The sequence below is a fragment of the Pungitius pungitius genome, chromosome 3 (assembly GCF_949316345.1).
Source record: "Pungitius pungitius chromosome 3, fPunPun2.1, whole genome shotgun sequence".
Taxonomy (NCBI): domain Eukaryota; kingdom Metazoa; phylum Chordata; class Actinopteri; order Perciformes; family Gasterosteidae; genus Pungitius; species Pungitius pungitius.
In genome coordinates, this window is record NC_084902.1 from 21,186,507 (window position 1) to 21,207,273 (window position 20,767).

A 20,767-nucleotide genomic window follows, 5' to 3' on the forward strand; every position below is an offset into this window, starting at 1 on the left:
CATATACTATTACTTAACTGACATGGCATGAAGACAAGCCATTTTAGGGATAACCCTTTCTTCACAATCACTGAAGTTCCTCATATTTGGCATTGTCTAAAATGACAAATCAAATGAAGCCAACCATGAGCCTAGGGGATATGAACTGCTGCTGTGTTGTGAATGTGATGCAAACTGAGACTGCATGATGATTTTGACAAAATTGTTATACATGCAATTTTAGGAGATGTCATGAATTACCTTTTTTTGGATTACTTTTGGATTGTCAAAAGGCAAAAAGATTTACTATGTTATACTTCCAGAAGCACCATTATTTAAACCTCTAAAATACCAAACTGCTTGATTTGTTCAACTTGGCCCTTCGTCTCCTGATCTGAGTTCCTCAATGCACCAGGTACTGGTGTCGGATGGTGGTCCTAGTCCAAGGCAGAGTACAGTGTGGGTGATGGTTCAAGTCCTGGATGAAAACGACAACAAGCCCATATTTCCTGAGAAGGTCTACCAGGTCAAACTTCCAGAGAGAGAGCGGAGAAAGAAGGGCGAGCCCATCTATCGGGTGTTCGCCTATGACCGTGACGAAGGGCCCAACAGCGAGCTCTCCTACAGCATCGTGGACGGAAACGAAGAGGGGAAGTTCTTCATCGACCCCAAAACGGCAGTTGTATCTTCACGCAAGGCCTTCAATGCAGGGAGCTACGACATTCTGACTGTATGCATACCTTCATTGCCGATTGTTTAACGTTGTTAACTGACAGCACTAATATATGGATATACTGTATATAAAGGTTGCAGACCCCTGGTTTGGAACCTCATGTCTAGTGAGGCAGACAGTGAGGGTGAAGTTGTCTAATAAATGTTCACATATCTTCTGGTTTACAAGCAACAAACAATTTTAGTGGGGCTGACTTCACAGAGCCTCTACTTTACAATCAAATATCTGTGCTCTTCAGATCAAAGCGACAGACAACGGGCGTCCTCAGAAATCCTCCACAGCTCGCCTGCACATTGAGTGGATTCGTCGACCTCCTCCCTCAACTGTCCCAGTACTCTTTGATGAGCCATTCTACAATTTCACCATAATGGAGAATGACAAGGTGGCAGAGATAGTGGGTTTGGTGACCCTGCAGCAGAGCTCCGCCCCATTATGGTTTGACATTACAGGTAAAATCTCTCCCTGTCCTTGGTCACTTTAGATGGAGGTTGAGTGTGTTGGTGTTTTTTTGAGCTGTGGCTCAGACACAGTGGCCTTCTTGCATGATCTGTTTGGCTCAGCCCATCCAAATCATCGCTTCCACAGCTGTAGGGTCAGTATGCCGTGAAGGAAAGGTGGTGACAAAAGTTGACAGAACTTTTAATGAATTGACTTCAGGATAAAAAGTGTTCTAGCCAAAAGCATCTTCATGTTCCCTGTGGGCTTTTGGTCAAAGTCACTTTATTATATATTATTATTAATTATTGATTATTTTCATTATTCCGTAATGTATGTGCTTAGGGCTAGCTCTAACAAGACCATTGAGACTATATTCCACTATAAAGTTGAGCACTTAAATCCCTTAGATGATTTTTTTTACATAATATGTATGACGACTATTTGGGTGTGTTGAACATTTTTTCATATTTCTAATAATGAGCACTAATTGAGTTAAATGAGCTCTTATTTCATTAGTTTGTAACCCCATTCAATACTATATGTACAGTGACAGTTCCCCAGCTGTGATGCATGAACTGTGGGCTTAAATCAGCCCATTCTAGATCAACTAGTCTCCACAATGTGCTTTCCTTTTGCTGTCATCGAGTTTGTTTAACACATGAATTACACTTTAACACATCAGCCTTCATTCACTGAATCGTTTGTTCAGTTTTGAAAACACACGGTGCATGTGACAAGTGAATATTTATATGTTGTCAAGTGAAGGTAAGTAAGTAAAGACTGACTGTGCTTCATTATTTGATTGAGAATATAGCACATTTTACATATATATTGTTTTTAATGACTTCCAACTTCCAACCTGCTAATATGACAATGTTAGTAACATGAATATTACATGGTTGTTTTTCAGTAAGTTATGTACCAATATTTTGACAGAATTTCAGCTCATCAGAGCTGAAATTAGACGCTTGCTGTCCCCGTCTTGTCTCGTTTGTCTATCTCCTCTCCTACTTTGCTTACTACGGCATTCTCCTTCCTTACCAAAGCCTTTGGTCCTTCATGTCTCCTTTTCTTTCCTCTCTCTCCTCAATGCTTCATGCCTGAAAGGTCCCAGGTCTTTCCGTGAGATGTTCTATATACTGCAGAGTTCTTGTGGCAGGAACTGTTCCTCGGAAGGTATCTTGTTTCCAACTTCCACTACCCCTGTTAGCTGTCTTCCTTGCACTTCCTTTACTCTATCCTTCCATTTTCTTTGATGCTCATCAGGCTCCACTGTGCTGACATATTCCGGTGTTTTGTTTGCTGGATGCAGTTAGCAGAGTGAAATCAACCACAAGTCTCAGCCTGAGACAACAAGTTTGTCTATATTAGTGTGTATCCACTCTCAGGGCCTTATGTACTAATGCTTTTGCGCCCACTTCAGGCGCATTTATTTTGCAATGTGTGCGTAAAAGCATGGCGAGGTATGCACAAACAAACCACACTGGAGTGAAACCACAGACTGCCTGTCGCAATGCATATTCCTTCATGGGACGGTCAAGGGGAAAGTGTGAGTTTGCCATAAAGAGATGGGAGGGGATGCACCCAGTTATGTATTTTGCGGTTTGTACAGAATATTACAGTTACTGGCAGAAATCAAAGATGACATTGCATTTCCGACTCTGCATTTAAATTACATTCCACCAGTTGTTAAACGCCGCTCTGTCTAATGAGTTGTATCAGCACCTTTACACACACTTGTGATCACTATGTAATTAATGCCTGCCTTCATGCAGCACTTTTCAGAATCAGGTTGAAATATATACACACAAATATCACACGGTCTGCTGTCTTTGATGAAAGGAGATAGAGGAGCTAGAGTCAACTCCAGGCCTACAGTTGCGGTCATTTGAAAAAAGTTGTAACCTTAGAGTTTGTGTTTGGGTCTTGAAAAGTACAACAATACATTCAAAATGAAAATAAGTGAATGAAAAGTTTTGTATTGTTCAGACTCTCTGACAGTGAGGCAGCTTTTGTCGCCGGACACTAGGGTATAGACCGTGTGTTCAAATGCCCCTTCACCCCGCCAACCCCAATCAAAGTGGCAAGTATCTGGCCGAAACCTACAGTTAGTTTGACACCACTGCTCTATTAAAACAGGGGTGGGGGGTAGGGTGTCTCAACTAAAATAAAAAAACTGATTTACAGCAGCTGACTTGTCGTACAAGCAAACAGCTCGCCATTGTGACTCCTGCCCCGGACATGCCATTTACTGGCGATTGCCACTGACTGACCATTGTTTGACACTGCCACAAGGAGGATCTCACTGTCTCTCAGACTAGTAGATGCTATTGAACCCCAATCCTGTGGACATTGAATCGATATGTGCAGACTACTACAATCAAAGATTTCTGAACTTAGAGGCTCTGCGCATCTTCAAATGGGCTCGACAAGCAGACACTCAAGGACACAAAGGGCCATGTCCGACGGCGCACACACACACACAGACAGCTCCCCATACTCTTGCAGACAGTCCTTTCAAAGCAGCTGTCTCTCCCTCATTTATACCATGACACACGCCAAATAATATTAATGTAGAGCAAATGAACAATGATGCAGTCATCTGCTGCTCAGTCAGATTTACTGCTGTTGAAGTGCTTTGCAAATGATCAGGCAAGCCTCAGCAGATAGTTGCACTTGAATGAAAACCATTGGTCAATAAATACAACTTTGGGGTTTGTGGATTTGCATATATTCATCATAAAATTATGTTTATTGAGAGTTTGTGCTCTTGTTGAGCAGGTGGGAACAGCGACAGCACGTTTGACGTCGAAAAGGCCGTCGGCACCATCGTCATCGCCAAGCTTCTGGATGCCGAGCAGCGCTGCTTCTACAACCTGACAGTGCAGGCTACCGATGGAACTAACACTGCATACACACAGGTAACCTTTGTTTTCTTAGTTTCAATTATTTGATCTGGGCAAAGAATATGAAATAGATTTTTATGTTACGAGAAAGGTTGTACTAGGAAGTTTAAAATAATATTAGTGTGGGATATGAGATAATACCAAGAAATTGTCCAACTGCCTGTATCTGTGAATGTGCATGTGTATGGTGGCTTTTGTCTACATGTCAGCCCCGTGACAGTCTGGCCACTTATTCAGGTTCACCCTACTTATGCCCTATTTCTGTTAGGATCAGCTCTAGACTCTAACACCGGCCATCTCCCTAAGGAACAATTAACTCATTATGTTGAACCTTCATTTGCACTCAATTCCACTGTTGTTTTATATGTTTAAGTTATGTTCTCATACTTGTATGTAAAACAGTCAAATTCCGTGTCTACGTAAGCATGGTGTAGTTGGCACAGTCTTAGGCCAACCTAGGCCACCTCTTTTTTAAATGAAACCTTTTATTAATCCTGGATTCATGGCTGTTTTTTAATTTGGACTACATCCACACACACACATATACAGGTCCTTCTAAAAAAAATAGCATATTGTGATAAAAGTTCATTATTTTCCATAATGTAATGATAAAAATTAAACTTTCATATTGTACGTGACGTGGGTCGTTCGGGCTCCGAACAAAGCGACTCGAGGCCTTGGTCAGGTAGAATAATGTTTTTATTCAGTCATTTTTGGGAAAACTGCGCCGGCGTCCGGCTCGCTCGTCATTTCCTCCTCCTCGCTCGCCCCCGCCTTACTGCTTAAATGCGGGAGAGCACACACACACACACACCCACACAATCACCGACAGCTGATTATTATTAGTTTCCACCTGGCACTGTTCCCCGAGCCACTCCCCCTCTCTCCCCCCTGCAGCCGGGCCGAAACCACGCCCGCCGCCACACATATTAATTGCACACCAACTGAAATATTTCTGGTCTTTTATTGTTTTAATACTGATGATTTTGGCATGCAGCTCATGAAAACCCAAAATTCCTATCTGAAACAGACAACCCAGAGTTTCCCTCATCTCAGGGTTAACAAACTCTGACTTTCCACTAAACCCACTTGAAACGGACCCCTGTACTCTACTTTTAGGACCCTAAACCTTAAGGAGGATTTCTCTGTGCATATGTGTACTGTAATGCTGGCTGGAAACATAGCCAGTGTACAAACTCAAACCTTCAATACCTTTCTCTTAAGGAGTGAATATCAATTATTAGTCTTGATTTATAGTCCCTTTTTAAGGTGGTGCCCCGTTATTCATTTATATTGTGAATTATCTCAATGATTATTAATAATTCTATTGATGTCAATGATTTAATTTCACACTACTATTAACCAAACATTGCCTCTAAACCAACACCTTCTTTGTTTTGAATTCATGGAATTCTAATATATGAGCTCTATAAAATGTGTCTTTCTAAATGACTACATATTACCCTATCCACTTGAATGTTTTTTTTGATATTTTACTTGCAGCCATATTATATGGTGCCCTATCTTTACAACTTGTTTGCGATTGTATTTGTTATAATTTTATTTTATATTGTTTTACCTGTCTTTAGTGTTTGAATTTACCAAGTCCAATTCAATTCTTTCAAAATAAAAGCCTCAATGACTATCTGTACCTTAACCCTAAACCACAGAATGAAGCTGTTTTGTTAAAATACAAACTGCTTTTTAAAATACTAATACTAATACTTCTTCTTTCAAACGGACAAGTGGAGATTGTAGGACTCTAATGTTTCGAACGGTGTGAAGCATTCATATATTTGTTCGTGATGAGGATATTTCTGTTGGAAGTTAGCTCTTTTTCGGTTTTGGCTCAGTGTGGGACCAAAAGCGGTGATGCTCGGTTGGAAAAGTTGAGTAAGCCGATATAGATCCATTGTTGAACTTCCGTTTTAAAGTGCGTCAACCTTCATTGAAAGAGTGTTTTCCAGTTGTTTTTTTAGTCAACAATGAATGTAATCTACTGGGTCTTCCCATCTTCTTTCCCATCAAGTTTTCGTTCAGCCATGTTACCAGATGGCGATGGTGAGGAAATCTCAATGGTGGACTCCAATGTAGATTCACGGGGTAATACTTAGTTCGGGGTTAGGGAATGGTATATCATTTAATGAATTATGATACCAGTACGAATACATTTGCCTTAATGTGATACCTACAAAACATTTCTTATTAGCTATCTTGTATTTGATTTCTTCACACTGGACAGCCACATATTGTAACCCCTTGAAAAAATACTTTTTGTATACAGTGCAAAAGCCCTTTTTAAGAGTAAAAACCCTAATCACCTTGCCAAGCATGTGCTATTTTTTGTTGTTGTAAATCCCATTCAGCCAGAACATATCAGCAGGTGAAATATGTCGGTTTTTACGATAAGATGGAGCAGGTAAAACCTCACTAAATGCTTAATATAGTTCAGTAATGATAAAAGGTGGCCTTTGATAAATCTACTGTTTATGTTTTTCTATCTATTTTCTTATTAACTACATTCTATTTTTTCCTCTTAGGGCTTAACCAAATTAATCCTATTGTCACATTTTCTGCCTATCTGTCTCTACTGTCCACCTACTTGTCTGTCTCTGCCTCTCCTCCTATGCTTTCATGACTCAAGCTAGGCTTCAATGCCAGGTCATCTGTGCCTCACCAAGCAGAAACATGCTGCAACACATGCAGCGTGTTGGGAGGGGCCTGAAGCCGATTCCTGCTGAGATTGTGAATGATGATGTGTAGTGTTAAATTGCTGTGAGTGGTGGGAAGACTAAAAAAGTGCAATACAAGTACAAGACCATTTCCCATTTATCATTGGGAGAATTCAGGTTTCATCCTGAATATTGCCAGACTATCACAGACCTATTTCTTAACATTTTTGATTCATATGTCAAAGTTGGCCCATGTATGAAACGACAACAGAAATACACATGCCCCTCCACCTGTCTGTCCAGGGTTGTAATTCAGAAAATATGCAACAACCACATTAAGTTCACATACAAATTATGAGAAAAAGCAAATGTTTTTTGTAGGAATAATGCTACACATGTTCTCTGCTTGATAAGGAAACATCTACTGTATATTACAAATACTCGCAATGATAAGACGGAAAATTAGTTATTCTTCTTGACAAACTTTTATTAAGAGCAGGTTTATACAACTCAGTCAAGGATGTCTTCTTTAATCTTTCTCTTCCGTTCCTATATGTCCCTATATTACCCTTCTTTTACTAGGTTCACATCACTGTTATGGACAACAATGACAACGCTCCCATCTTCTCTCAACCAACCTATGATGTCACTATATCTGAAGACACGCTACCTGACACTGAGGTGGTCCAGGTTCTGGCATCAGACCGCGATGAGCATCACTTGCTGACTTATTCTCTGCAAAGCTCAATAGACCCAAGAAGCATGCGTCTGTTCCACATCCACTCCACCTTGGGCACCATTTACACTGCACAGAGACTGGACCACGAGGCCTGTGCTCAGCACATCCTCACTGTCATTGTAAGTCTATTTCACTGTCTGTACCAATGTCAGAATCCAGGGCTTGATATCTCTTTGGGCTAAAACACAGATAATACCTTTTTGCTGATATCATTCTTAGTATAGAAAATACAACCAAATGTAAATTTGTCAGTATGGTCTTATTATTACAACCAGTCATATTATTAAAACAGAGACTATCAACAACAGAGACAGAACAAGACTATCCTGCATTTTTCCCACGGACTAACAACAACAAGTTTCCTGTGTGTGCCATGATTTAGACTTGATTGTATTGTAAGGGGAATTACAGAGGACTAATACATTTCAGGTTGTTTTCAAACCAGTTAGGAGTGAAAATGGGGTAATTTAATATTTAGCTGTTTATCCAGTACGAGTATTCAATTTTCCAAAGGTTGGGCAATCACTTGTGGCAAAGAAAGTGAGAGAGTATGGGTTTGTAATACTTTGGAAAATCACTGGCGATATTTTTGATTTAGAGGTTAGATGATCATGACATTTTTTACTTTTATATTCGCTTTTAAAACTTTTTTAAAATCTTTTTCTCCACAGGTGAAGGACCAAGAGTTCCCATATAGAAAGAACCTGGCTCGTGTGCTCATAGAAGTGGAGGATATAAATGACCATGTACCCATCTTTACCCGTGCATTGTATGAAGGCTCAGTCTATGAGTCAGCAGCAGTGGGATCAGCCGTGGTCCAGGTGACTGCCTTGGACAAAGACAAAGGCGTGAACGCAGAGCTACATTACTCCATTGAAGCGGGTAGGCACCTTTGAAAGCTTAATACTTGAAATAGTTTACTAGAAATATTTACTACCACTTTGATGTGTTTTTGATCTTTCAACAGGAAACACTGGAAATACATTCCATATTGAACCAATTTTGGGTATCGTCACTGTTGCTCGTGAACTGGACTTGTCCAACATAGGATATTATGTTCTTACTGTGAGAGTCACTGACAATGGCTCCCCTCCTCTGTCCACCACCACTACAGTGCGCATTGCCGTCACCCTCTCCGACAATGCAGGCCCAAAGTTCCCTCAGCCCGAATACCAGGCTGAAATCACAGAGAAAGCTGTGATTGGGACCTCTGTTACCACAGTCAGTGCAGCCAGCCAGTCCACCCTTACTTATGATATCAAGCAGGGCAACACAGATCGAGTTTTCCAGTTAAATCAGTACAGTGGAGCGATCTCTACCCAAAAGCCTTTAGACTATGAGTCTACAAGATCTTACATTTTGATAGTCCAGGCAACCAACATGGCTGGCATGGCCTCTAATGTTACTCTGATGATACAAGTAGTTGATGAGAATGATAACCCACCAGTTTTTCAGCAGCTTCACTATCATGGCAGCATCAGTGAGGCATCACCCGTTAACAGCTTGGTCTTGAACTCAGATGACTCACCTCTTGTTATCAAGGCAACAGATGCTGACCGCAACCAAAATGCTCTCTTAGTCTACCAGATTGTTGAGGAGACTGCAAAGATATTCTTCACAGTGGACTCAGGTACTGGATCCATCAGAACCATTGCTAATCTAGACCATGAGACATTTTCCATTTTCCGCTTCCACGTTCATGTGAGAGACAACGGTAAGCCACAGTTGACGGCAGAGAGTCCAACGGAGGTCACAATACAAGTTATTGACACAAATGATTCACCACCTCGCTTTACCCAGAATGCCTATGAAACAATTCTGCTACTCCCCACCTATTTTGGAGTCGAAGCTTTGCAGGTTTCAGCCATGGACCCAGATGAAGACGTACCCATCGGGCTCACATACTCTCTTACTGATGGAGTAATTCAGTACTTTGCCATCGAACCTTCCAATGGAGTTATTACAGTCAAACACAACAACTTCTCCAAAGAACGTTTCCGCTTCAGTGTAAAAGTTTCAGATGGGAAATTTTCCAGCACAGCTCTGGTGACCATTATTGTCAGGAAAGCTCTGGACTCTGGTCTTAGCTTTACTAATAGCCTTTACACATCATCTATTCAAGAGAATGTGTCAAATATCACAAAAGTGGCTGTGGTCAATGCTGTGGGAAACCGTCTCAATGAACCATTGAAGTACACCTTGTTGAATGCTGGCACAAGCTTCAAAATCAGTCCAACTTCTGGTGTGATTCAAACCACAGGTGTACCCTTTGACCGCGAAGAGCACGAGTTCTATGAACTTGTTGTTGAAGCAAGAAGGGAGCATGACCCTTTGCATGTGGCCAGAGTTATGGTTACAGTCCACGTTGAGGATATAAATGATAACGCCCCTGTGTTTGTTGGACTACCTTATTATGCAGCTGTTCAGGTAGATGCTGAGCCAAGATCACCAATTTTCAGAGTCATGGCAGTAGACTCTGACAAAGGGATTAATGGAGAGGTATCTTACTATCTCAAGGATGACCATGGCCATTTTGAGATCAACCAGCAGACAGGTAGTCTTAGCCTTAAAAAGGCCTTTGAGTCTGACTTGTCAAACATGGAATACCAGATGGAGATATATGCCAGAGATGGTGGTTATCCACCTATTTCATCTAGTATAAAATTCCCCATTACGGTAGTCAACAAAGCCATGCCTGTCTTTGACAAATCATTTTATTCAGTCTCTGTGAATGAGGATGTGGCTGTGCACACGCCAATCCTTGGCATCAATGCCACTAGCCCTGAAGGTCAAAACATTATCTATACTATAGTTGATGGAGACCCATCTCTTCAGTTTGATATTGGTTTTGATACAGGAGTTATAAGTGTCATCCACTCCTTGGACTATGAAGCAGCAGCATTTTACCACCTGACTATCAGAGCCACAGACTATTTGACTGGTGCCCGTGCTGAGGTTGATGTAGAAGTGGTAATCCAGGATGTAAATGATAACCAACCAATATTCCAGAAAATGTCATACAGGGTAGTTTTGTCTGAAACAGTCATGATTGGAACTCCAGCACTTCAAGTTATTGCCACCGACAAAGACTCACAAAAGAACAATGTTGTCCACTACCAGATCTTCTCAGATGGGCATAACAGCACAGACTACTTCCACATAGATAGTAGCAGTGGGTTAATCTTGAGCGCACGAATGCTAGACCATGAACTTGTCGAAAAGTATGACTTCATTGTTAGGGCAACTGATAATGGCTTCCCACCAATGAGTAGTGAAGTATCAGTTATTATTGTAGTGAATGACATGAACGATAATCCACCAGTTTTCAATCAGCTGCTGTATGAGGCATATGTTAATGAGTTAGCACCAAAGGGTCACTTTGTTACATGTGTCCAGGCCTCAGATGCTGATAGCTCAGATTTTGAAAAGTTGGAATACAGCATCTTGTCAGGAAATGAAAGAATTCACTTTTTAATGGACAATAATACAGGAATCCTCGTTGTGTCCAGCCACTATAAGCAAAGAATGGATCTTGTCTACAGCCTCAACGTTTCAGTGTCTGATGGGGTGTTTACCAGCACTGCACAGGTTCACATTAAGGTGTTGGGGGCCAACTTGTATAGTCCAGTGTTTGGACAAAATATGTATGAGGCTGAGTTAAAAGAGAATGCTGCTGTGGGAACCAAAGTTATACAAGTAAGTTATGTTGAAATTATTCAAATATGTTTTCTTTTGCATAATTATGCACAAGACACATTGACTTTTTTATTTCAGGTAAAGGCAACAGATGCAGACCCTTGGTTGGATCACATCATTTATTCCTTTGTTAATGATGTGGGCAAGGACCAATTTAGCATCGATGAAAATGGACAGATCACCACAGCAGAAAAGCTTGATCGTGAGGACCCAGCCAATAAGGACATTGTTCTAATTGTGGCAGCCCAGGACCCTGGTGGACGTGTCTCTTACTGCACAGTACAAATTAATCTTTCAGATGAAAATGATAACGTCCCTTGCTTCCGTGCGACAGAATACAGAGCTTCAGTCAAATCTGATGTGTCCAAAGGTTTTTTGGTGACACAAATTCAGGCTTATGATCCTGATGATGGGACCAATGCCAAAGTGACATATTCACTTTACAGTGAGGCACATGTCCCTGTGGTGGACATCTTGGAGATAGACCCAGACAACGGATGGATGGTGACTAAAGGCAGTTTCAGCCACTTAAGGAACTCCGTGTTATCTTTTTTTGTAAAGGCTGTGGATGGAGGACATCCAGTCCGTCACTCTATAGTGTCAGTCTATATCCATGTACTTTCTCCAGATGCCTTTATTCCTTCCTTCAGCCAACATCAATACTTTTTTAGCATGCCAGAGGACACCCCCATAGGTTCAGTTATAGGGACTGTTCGCCTTTCTACTTCTTCTGGATATACCTTGCTCCCTGCTTCTTTTGCCCTTGTCAATGGAGAGACTGTAGAAAACAACCAATATGCGGTGTTTGTGATGGAAAGGGATACAGGTGTCATCAAGGTTGATAAGCTTTTGGACCATGAGATGGTAAAAGGATACCATTTGAAAGTGACTGCCACTGTACAACAGGCTAGGCTGGATTATGTGACTTCTGTCTATGTTGAAGTCAAAGTGTTGGATCTTAATGACAACAAACCAGCGTTTGAGGCCGACTCCTATGAGGCCACAGTAATGGAGGGAATGGCAATTGGAACCAGAATCATTCAAGTACGAGCACAAGACAAAGACTCAGGGGCCAATGGCCAGGTAACATACAATTTTGGGACATTAATCCAGTCAACCGGGGACTTAGACACAGTGGTTGACACCTTTGGCATTGACAGCAACACAGGCTGGATTTCTACACGAAAGGACTTGGACCATGAGACCAATCCATCCTACATATTCTTGGTAGTGGCGTCAGACCTTGGGGAGACCCTTTCTCTTTCCGGCACCACAACTGTGACCATAGCAGTGTCAGACATCAATGACAACCCCCCAATGTTCCTGGAGCAAAGCTATTTTGGTTCAGTTCAAGAAAGCAACCCGCCAGGCGAGGTGGTAGCTGTGCTCCACACCAAAGATGATGACAGCTCTGCTGTTAACCGTCAAGTCAGCTACCACATCACTGGTGAGTAACTGTATCAAAAAATGGCTAACCAGTTATCTATTTATTTATTTATGTTCTGCTACGAGCTTGGCCAGCTTAATGATTAATTTAAAATAAGTCTTTATTTCCACACAATTCTAATTTACACAATCTATAATCAAAGACAATAAGCAGTCTCTAAACCATAAATGAGTGGATATTGTAATTTTCAGAACAGGGATATGAGTTTGATTTTAGATTTTAATTGGTTTATCTTCATACATCTGTTACAGAACTGCCTAAGTGAAATGCCTCCTTAACCCATGTTCATCTCTTTGCTCACATCAATTCAACTATTGTCAATATACAATACTTCTTAGTTCATTATACCTTTAAAATAATTCCTGGCATGCTCCTTGCCATTACCAGGAAGTTAACTAGTTAACGTCTCTGGTTACGTATGTAACCTTAGTTCCCTGAGGGGAACGAGATGCTGCATGAAAATGCTGTGGGAACGCCCCTGCTTGACCGCGTCATGAAGCAAGTGTGAAATCAGTCCAATGGCGAGCTGGTACGTCATAGGCGGGCGACGCCAGGACCAGGAAGCAATAAAGAGCCCCGAAACACAAGCCCATTCATCTCTGAACGGCCGTATCAAGTGCCACGGGCATGCCGGGAGTATGGCATGAACACGCAGCGTCTCGTTCCCCATAGGGAACTAAGGTTACATACGTAACCGGAGACGTTCCCTATCAGGGAACTCAAGCTGCGTGAAAACGCTGCATATGAGCCAGTGACCGTAGTGTGAAATCAGGGCGCACATTCTGACGAGAGCACCTGCGCTCCAGGCGTGGAGTTAAGGTCAAGACGATAAAACCTCACCCGACAAGAGGGCTTTAGAAGCTGCCTTACCCCTGGTAGAATGGGCCCGGACAGCCAAAGGTGCGGGCTGACCGGCCAATTCATAGGCAAGTGAGATGGCCTGAACCACCCACTTGCTCATCCTCTGTTTAGACACCGGGCCCCCAGTGTTGGGTGGTCCGAAACATACGAACAGCTGTTCGGAACATCAACACAGGGCAGTTCTGTGTACGTATGCGTCTAGAGCCCTATTCGGGCAGAGGAGGTTCAGCTTCGCTTGGTCCGACGTCAGGAAAGGAGGAGGACAAAGGCCTGCAGCACGATAGGCCCGACCGAACTGGACGGCGCCTTAGGAATATAGCCGGGGGAAGGAAGTAGAAACGCCTTTACCATACCGGGTGCAAATTCCAAGAACGAAAGAGCCACCGAGAGGGCTTGCAGATCTCCAATTCTCTTGAGGGAAGAAATGGCAAGCAGGAAGATCGTCTTAAGAGCCACATATTTCACTGTGACCTCTTTGATGGGCTCGAACGGAGCACCGGAGAGACCCTCTAGCACAATGGCCAGATCCCAAGACGGTACTCTTAGGTGGGCTGCTGGCCTCAGCCTCAGAGTGCCACGAAGGAAGCAAGATACCAGTGGGTGTCTCCCCAGAGAACACCCATTCAGTGAGGCATGGGTCGCCGACAAGGCCGCCACATATACTTTGATCGTGGACGGGGATAAACCTGTGGAGAATCGTTCCTGCAAGAACTCCAGTACTGAAACCACCGGGCAGTTAACTGGGTCTAGTTTCCGTTCTCCACACCAGGCGGAAAAGAGCCTCCACCTACCGGCGTATGCCTTCCTTGTAGCAGGGGCTCTGGAGTGGAGGATGTTCTCAACGACCTCGGTCCAAAGACCAGATTCTAAGAGGCAGGCCCCCTTAGAGGCCACTCCCATGGTCTCCATAGCTCTGGGCGGGGGTGAACGATGGACCCCGACGCCTGCGAAAGCAAGTCCGGCCTGATCTCCAAGGGAGGACCGACGAGGAGAGATATCAGGTCCGCAAACCATACTCAGAGAGGATCGAAGCTACTCGAGCGGGAGACAAACATGCCTGCATCGTGGGCGTATCCCAGATCACGCCCAGGAAGGTGGTCCTTTGCAGCGGGGACAGGTTGAAGTGGGCGATCACAACATCTCTATGTTGGACCGCCAGTCGCTCGGACGGAGCTAAAATCAACCAGTCATCGATGTAGCTTAGAATGCGAATGCCCTGGAGACGCAATGGTGCCAGAGCTGCATCCACACATTTGGTAAACGTACGGGGCGAGAGGGCTAGGCCAAACGGAAGAACCCGGTACTGGTAAGCTTTGTCTCCGAAAGCGAACCTGAGGAACTTCCTGGGTTGTGGAAGGATGGATACATGAAAGTAAGCGTCCTTCAGATCTATCGTGATAAACCAGTCCTCAGACCTGATCTGTGAAACGATCTGTTTGAGTGTGAGCATTTTGATGCTCAAACTCGCGACTGCGCGATTCAGCCGGCGTAGATCCAGTATCGGACGCAAACGCCCATCCTTCTTTGGAACAATAAAGTACCAGCTGTAATAGCCTGACTCCCTGCAGGGAGGTGGAACTCGTTCTATAGCTCCCCTTTGCAGCAGAGCCCGCACCTCCTGCTCCATTACCAAAGCCTGCTGGGGGTCTACCACTGTGGGTAGAACCCCTCTGAATCGAGGCGGCCGCCTCATGAACTGGATGGCATAGCCCCTGTCGATTGTACGCAGGACCCAGGGGAGGGCTTGCCACTCTCCCAGAAACTCTCTTAAGGGTACCAGCCTCTCGAGACTGGCCTTTGCAGACACAGTGCCCTGTAATAGCGCACTGGCAGGGATATACTGGTCTAGTAGCGCCGGAACCCTCCTCGGAGAGAGCGAGCAGCCCTCGGGCTCGCGCTCACTGGGGCCAGACGTGCTCCGAAACGATGGCGGAGACAGCAGCCTGACCCCTGGAGAGTACCGGGAGGATGGGGGCACCGGGTAGTGCATCGAAGCCCTGTCCCTCCCGGTGGGGATCACCCTCCGGGCCCTGGTGACCATGGCGTCAGGGCCGCTTCGACAATGCCTTCTTGGCGGCAGCGACCGTCCTCAGACCAGCCCTACCGCGCAAGGACACCGTCTGAGAGCGCCGCGGCCCGGGCCAGCATCGGCGAGGGGGCCACCGAGTGGGCCGTCTCCTTGGTGGCGCGCAGAGCCAAGAACGCCATGTGCCGTAGTTCTCGAACTACCTCCGGCGTTAACTCCTTCCCCTCGGCCACGTCCGCAAGCAGCTCCGCCTGATACGCTTGGACTAACGCCATCGTATGCAGGCAGGAAGCCGCCTGCCCTGCCGCCGAATAAGCTTTGCCCACCAGTGTAGAGGTAGTCCTCAAAGGCTTGGTGGGCAATGCTGGTGTCCTAAACGGCACAGCCGCGGGAGATAAATGGCTCGACAGTACCTCTTCCGCGACCGGCATGCTCGCATGCTCCTCAGCCACAGATGAGTACAGTGATGTACGCGGGTTATATACGCGAGCGGACACCAGCCTCCCCCAGAACGCCGACACCTCAGTGTGGACGTCCGGAAAGAAAGGCAAACACCGGCGAGGAGGTACTACACGGGAAGGCAACTTACTTGCTGCAGTAGGCTCCTGCCTATCCGCCAGTCAATGTTGAGCCTCTGAGCAGCTCGGGCGAGTACCTCCAACAGCTCCAGTGTTGGGAAAGTTCACTTTCTACATGAACTAGTTCAAAGTTCAGTTCACAAATGTTAAAATGAACTAGTTCAGTTCATAGGTCAAACCGGAAAAATATTTGAACTAAGTTCACAGTTCCAACAGTTCTGACCTTGTCAGTAACTTCATAAAACTCATTTAAAGTATTATACGCCGCCTCTTTGCTACACGCAGCTGTCGCTTCCATGCATTTCTCTTTTTTTTAAGACGCAAGCGGCGGTGCGACGCTGGTGGCTGGTGTTGCCAGAATGGGGTTATTTTCCGCTACTTATTAAGGCGCTTTTACGGTGTGTTTTCTATAGAAATCTGGCACCCTATTGAACGATGTTAACCTGAAAGAACGTGCCGTTCATAGACACCAGAATGAACGAGTTCACAGTAACGTTCATCGGGCATTAATACAGTATGTTCAGTTCACGTTCGCCCAAAATATGAACGAGTTCATGAACTATCCTTCAATAGACGCGTTCAGGCACAACACTGCAGACCACACATAGCTGGTGAGAGTCGCTTCCCGTAATAAAACGGGTGCAGGGGGGAGCATGAAGCGTTGCTTGCTAGCCATCGTCAGAATTACACACGCACTTGATGAAGGCACAGAGATGAATGGGCTTGTGTTTCGGGGCTCTTTATAGCTTCCTGGTCCTGGCGTCGCCCGCCTATGACGTACCAGCTCGCCATTGGACTGATTTCACACGTGCTTCATGACGCGGCCATGCAGGGGCGTTCCCACAGCGTTTTCACGCAGCTCGAGTTCCCTTATAGGGAACCTAGGTTTGTATTCCAGTTTCATGGACCAGCAGACCAGCCATTTCTCATTGTTATCGTCCACCGTTTACTTGCCCTCCACTCAAAGCAGTCACTTAGCAATTGTGTGATCATAGCAATACTTGGATGCTATGGTTCAAGAAATCATTTTATCATGTGTGAAGCTATTTGTCCTGTTTACTTATAAGTATGGATAGAATTTGACAAAAAACCTCCAGGACAAGAGAGATATGAGCTGCAGTTACGGACCTAAACTCTAGACTGCATTGTCAATGTGATAATATGTCACATACAAATATGATGTGTGATGAATCTCTCTTTACAAAATCAATAAGCAGTGATTTGTGGGAAAACTGGTCATGAACTCCATTTATGACTAGATGTCCGAAATGTTCTTCACTGATCCTGGATCTCATTGGTCTCTGTTTGCTTGTGTGTTGTCCAGGTGGGAACTATCGTGGGGTGTTTGCGCTGGGACTAGTTCAGGGGGAATGGAAGATGTATGTAAAACGGCAACTGGACAGGGAGGAACGCAACCTCTACATTATCAATATCACGGCCAGCGATGGACTTTTTGTCTCCCAGGCAACGGTGGAGGTGACAGTAATAGACACGAATGACAACAGCCCCATATGTGATCAGGTGAGGAAGAGAACTGCATGTTGTTGATTATGTTTTAAGAAAGTATGAAAACAAGTTGCTGATTCAATAACACAGTTATTATTGAATATTATTAATAACAGGACACCAACATGCAATCAGCGAACAATAACCAAATTATAAACAAAGTATCATAATTAGTGTTCACTCAATAAGCCAAGAGTCAAAGTACTATTTCACACTGAGAGCATTCTTAATATTGGCAACTATTTTTGATTTAGACTTAGTCTTTTAGACGAAAGTGCATGTTAATTTAAGTCACATTTAGTCATTTTAATCCTTTTAGTTTTAGTCTAGGTTTAGTCTAGTTTTAGCCAACGAAAACTAATTACATTTTAGTTACATTTAAAAACCCCTTTTCTTCCCTTCTCAGGCCCAGGAACCCCAGTGTTGTATCTACAACTGCATACTTGTCTAGCTTGCAGTACTTTGGTTGTCCATTAGATATCCCTCCTAGATTAGGTCTATGGCAGGGGTGGGCAAACTTTTTGACTCGCGAGCGACAATGTGTTCTGACAGAGGGGTCAGGCCAGGAACAAATGGATAAAGTGTTTGCATGAGCTAATATAAATGACATGTGAAAAATCATTACGTGAAGGGATTTGGCCTTTAACAAGTAGCAAAGCATTTATTTGCAAGGCAATTTTCAAGGGTGTAAAGCTCCGCCGCCTTCATGAGAACCAGGGACCTGAACGCAACACTTTGTTGTCGTTTGACATGGCCAACAGAAACTTCATGGTCCTTAATTGTTTCCACTGTGAAATTGCTTGTCACTTATTGAACAGTCTTTTCTTTCTCTTTCTCTCCTCTTTATTTTTTGGTTTCATGACCAGTTTTTTCCTCTTGTGTCTGTCCTCCGGGTTTTCCTCCACCTGCTCTGTGCCGCCAGATCCTTCACCTGCACTGTGCAGTTCTTTTAAAAGCCTCCACCTGTCACGTGTGCTTGCGCGTTCTTTGTTGCTTAGTAACTAACGTACGGTGGCCGAGACGGTTTAACACAGTCTTCTCAAGATGTGGCTTGTGAACTGGTTGAAGTGCGCGTGTCACACGGTCAATGTGCAAGGTTTCAGACCCCGGCTATGATTTTATTATAGACTTGTTTGGAGAAGACTACCGTAACTGATTGTCTCATCCAGCCGAGGGAACGCTGGCTACCGTCACCAGAAAACGGAGCAGCCAAGTCCACATGAGCATCTCTGCTGGCCGACCAGCCCCGAGCTGTTAAACAGGTCTTCATCTCCATGCACATCGGTCTCTGGAGTTCCACGGCTTTAGCCTGCTAACAGTTAGCTAAACTGAGATAGCTGAGCTAAACCAAGGAAGCGCACTCACCGAAATGTAAAATAGTCGTTGCGGTCCGTAGTCGGTTCAAAAAAACCCACCGCTGCACCCAGTGACCGAGCGTTCTGGGTTCGTGGATGTTGTCATCATGACACGTTACTGTGATGATGGTGCAGGAGAGAGGACCCAAATGCAAAGGTAAAGTATCTTTTAATCAACTAAGGAAGGCCAAGGCAAAACAGAACTTAGGCAGCCACAGGGCGATTTCAAACAGGAATCTCTTTAAAGGATTACAGAAAAAGGGAGGTAGCGGGGAATCCCGGTGAGTGCGGCGAGCGAGGTCAAGGCCGATGGGGAGCGCACCAGTCGGCTCACGTCAGCAGGAGGCTGGGCAAGGCAGAGGGTTAGCCTAGCGACAACATTGGAAACAAATATACACGACAAGACGGGGCGAGGGACAGCAACTCTGACACGTAGGGTGCATTGTAGAGATGAGCCGGATACTCGGCTGAAACGAGTATCCGATACGGGTAAAGCACTTTTGCCGAGTATGAGTATTATACGAGTAATACGAATCAATATCTGTGCTCGGATTGAATAAAAGTCCTCATTGGGTAGCTGTCTGTGTCTGCGTTCTGTGATTGGCTGGTAGTCACAGCGCCCCTCCACTTCACACATACTGTTTGTGTTGCTGTGTCCCGCTCGGCTCACTCACACAGAGAACTCCTCTCTCCCTACCTCAGTCACCAGGTTCGCGGGTCTTTCCCGATAAATTTAAACGATTTCTTCGCCTTTATTTTTTTTAACTTCGGTTTGTTGTTCTTAACTAGTAGAGTTCAGGTAAACGTGGGGCTTGTTAAGACGTGGTGCTTAAGAATGCGACTCGCATTGCGTCTCTGCCTGTCGGAGTTTTTTTTTTTCAGTCGGCTCTAACCAGTTTTTTTTTTTTTTTTACTTCACGCACTGACCCCTCTCTCTCTCTCCCTTTCCCCCCCTCTCTCTCTCTGTCTCTCTCTCTCTCTCCCTCTCTCTCTCTCATCAGTTTTTTTTACCATCTGCTGGTTCTCTTCACGCACTCAGTGTCTGACGTTGACTAGTTGTGTTGAATAACTAAATATTAATATTACAAATTAAGCCGCACACACACTTCCCCTCTCTCTCTCTCATGATCATAAGTGATAAGAATTAAGAAGGAATGCTGTTTTAACCGCAGAAAGGCTTAACCCGACAATTTACGGGGTAAATCCTTCCTACTTCCGGGTTAGGCCCCGCCCATTTCCGGGTTAGGCCCCGCCCAGTCCGAGTACGGATACAGATAATTCATATGGTTCAACAGATACAGATACAGATAATGCTGTACTCGCTCATCTCTAGTGCATTGGTAAGAATCTGGCGGAGAACAATGGGGAGAGGCAGACTAGAAATAGGGAGTCTGAGGGGAAGAGAAGATGGGATAATGAGAAGCAGCTGGGAAAGAATGAGCGTGTGTGTGTGTGTAACTGACCAGAGGTTGAAGGGTTAAAGGAGGAGGATACCCGGTTCACGACAGTTACTAACCACTAGAGATGAGCGAGTACATCATTATCTGTATCTGTTGAACCATATGAATTATCTGTATCCGTATCTGTACTCGGATTGGGCGGGGCCTAACCCGAAAGTGGGCGGGGCTTAACCCGGAAGTAGGAAGGATTTACCCTGTAAGTTGTGGGGTTGTCTTGAAATGGGCTGGGCTTTAACCGTTATGCTGTTTTAAGCATGCAATTGACCCTTTGCATTTCACATGATCATTCTTATGTTCATTTATGTTCATCACTTATTATTCTGTATCACTGATGATCATGAGAGAGAGAGGGGAAGTGTGTGTGTGGCTTA

At 44.4% G+C, this 20,767-nt stretch overlaps 1 protein-coding gene across 1 annotated transcript in view; it reads left to right on the top strand.

Annotated features, from left to right (window-relative positions):
- Window positions 1-365: 365 nt before the first annotated feature.
- The window catches only part of fat3a (FAT atypical cadherin 3a), a 70,337-nt gene continuing 49,935 nt past the window's right edge, over window positions 366-20,767 (top strand). Inside the window, exons 1-9 of the mRNA XM_062561313.1 lie at window positions 366-709; window positions 951-1,161; window positions 2,258-2,326; window positions 3,932-4,071; window positions 7,311-7,586; window positions 8,139-8,349; window positions 8,435-11,163; window positions 11,242-12,610; window positions 17,400-17,596. Coding sequence (XP_062417297.1) covers window positions 386-709; window positions 951-1,161; window positions 2,258-2,326; window positions 3,932-4,071; window positions 7,311-7,586; window positions 8,139-8,349; window positions 8,435-11,163; window positions 11,242-12,610; window positions 17,400-17,596 — 5,526 coding nt within the window. The 5' untranslated portion in view covers window positions 366-385. The remainder of the gene's footprint in view (window positions 710-950; window positions 1,162-2,257; window positions 2,327-3,931; window positions 4,072-7,310; window positions 7,587-8,138; window positions 8,350-8,434; window positions 11,164-11,241; window positions 12,611-17,399; window positions 17,597-20,767) is intronic.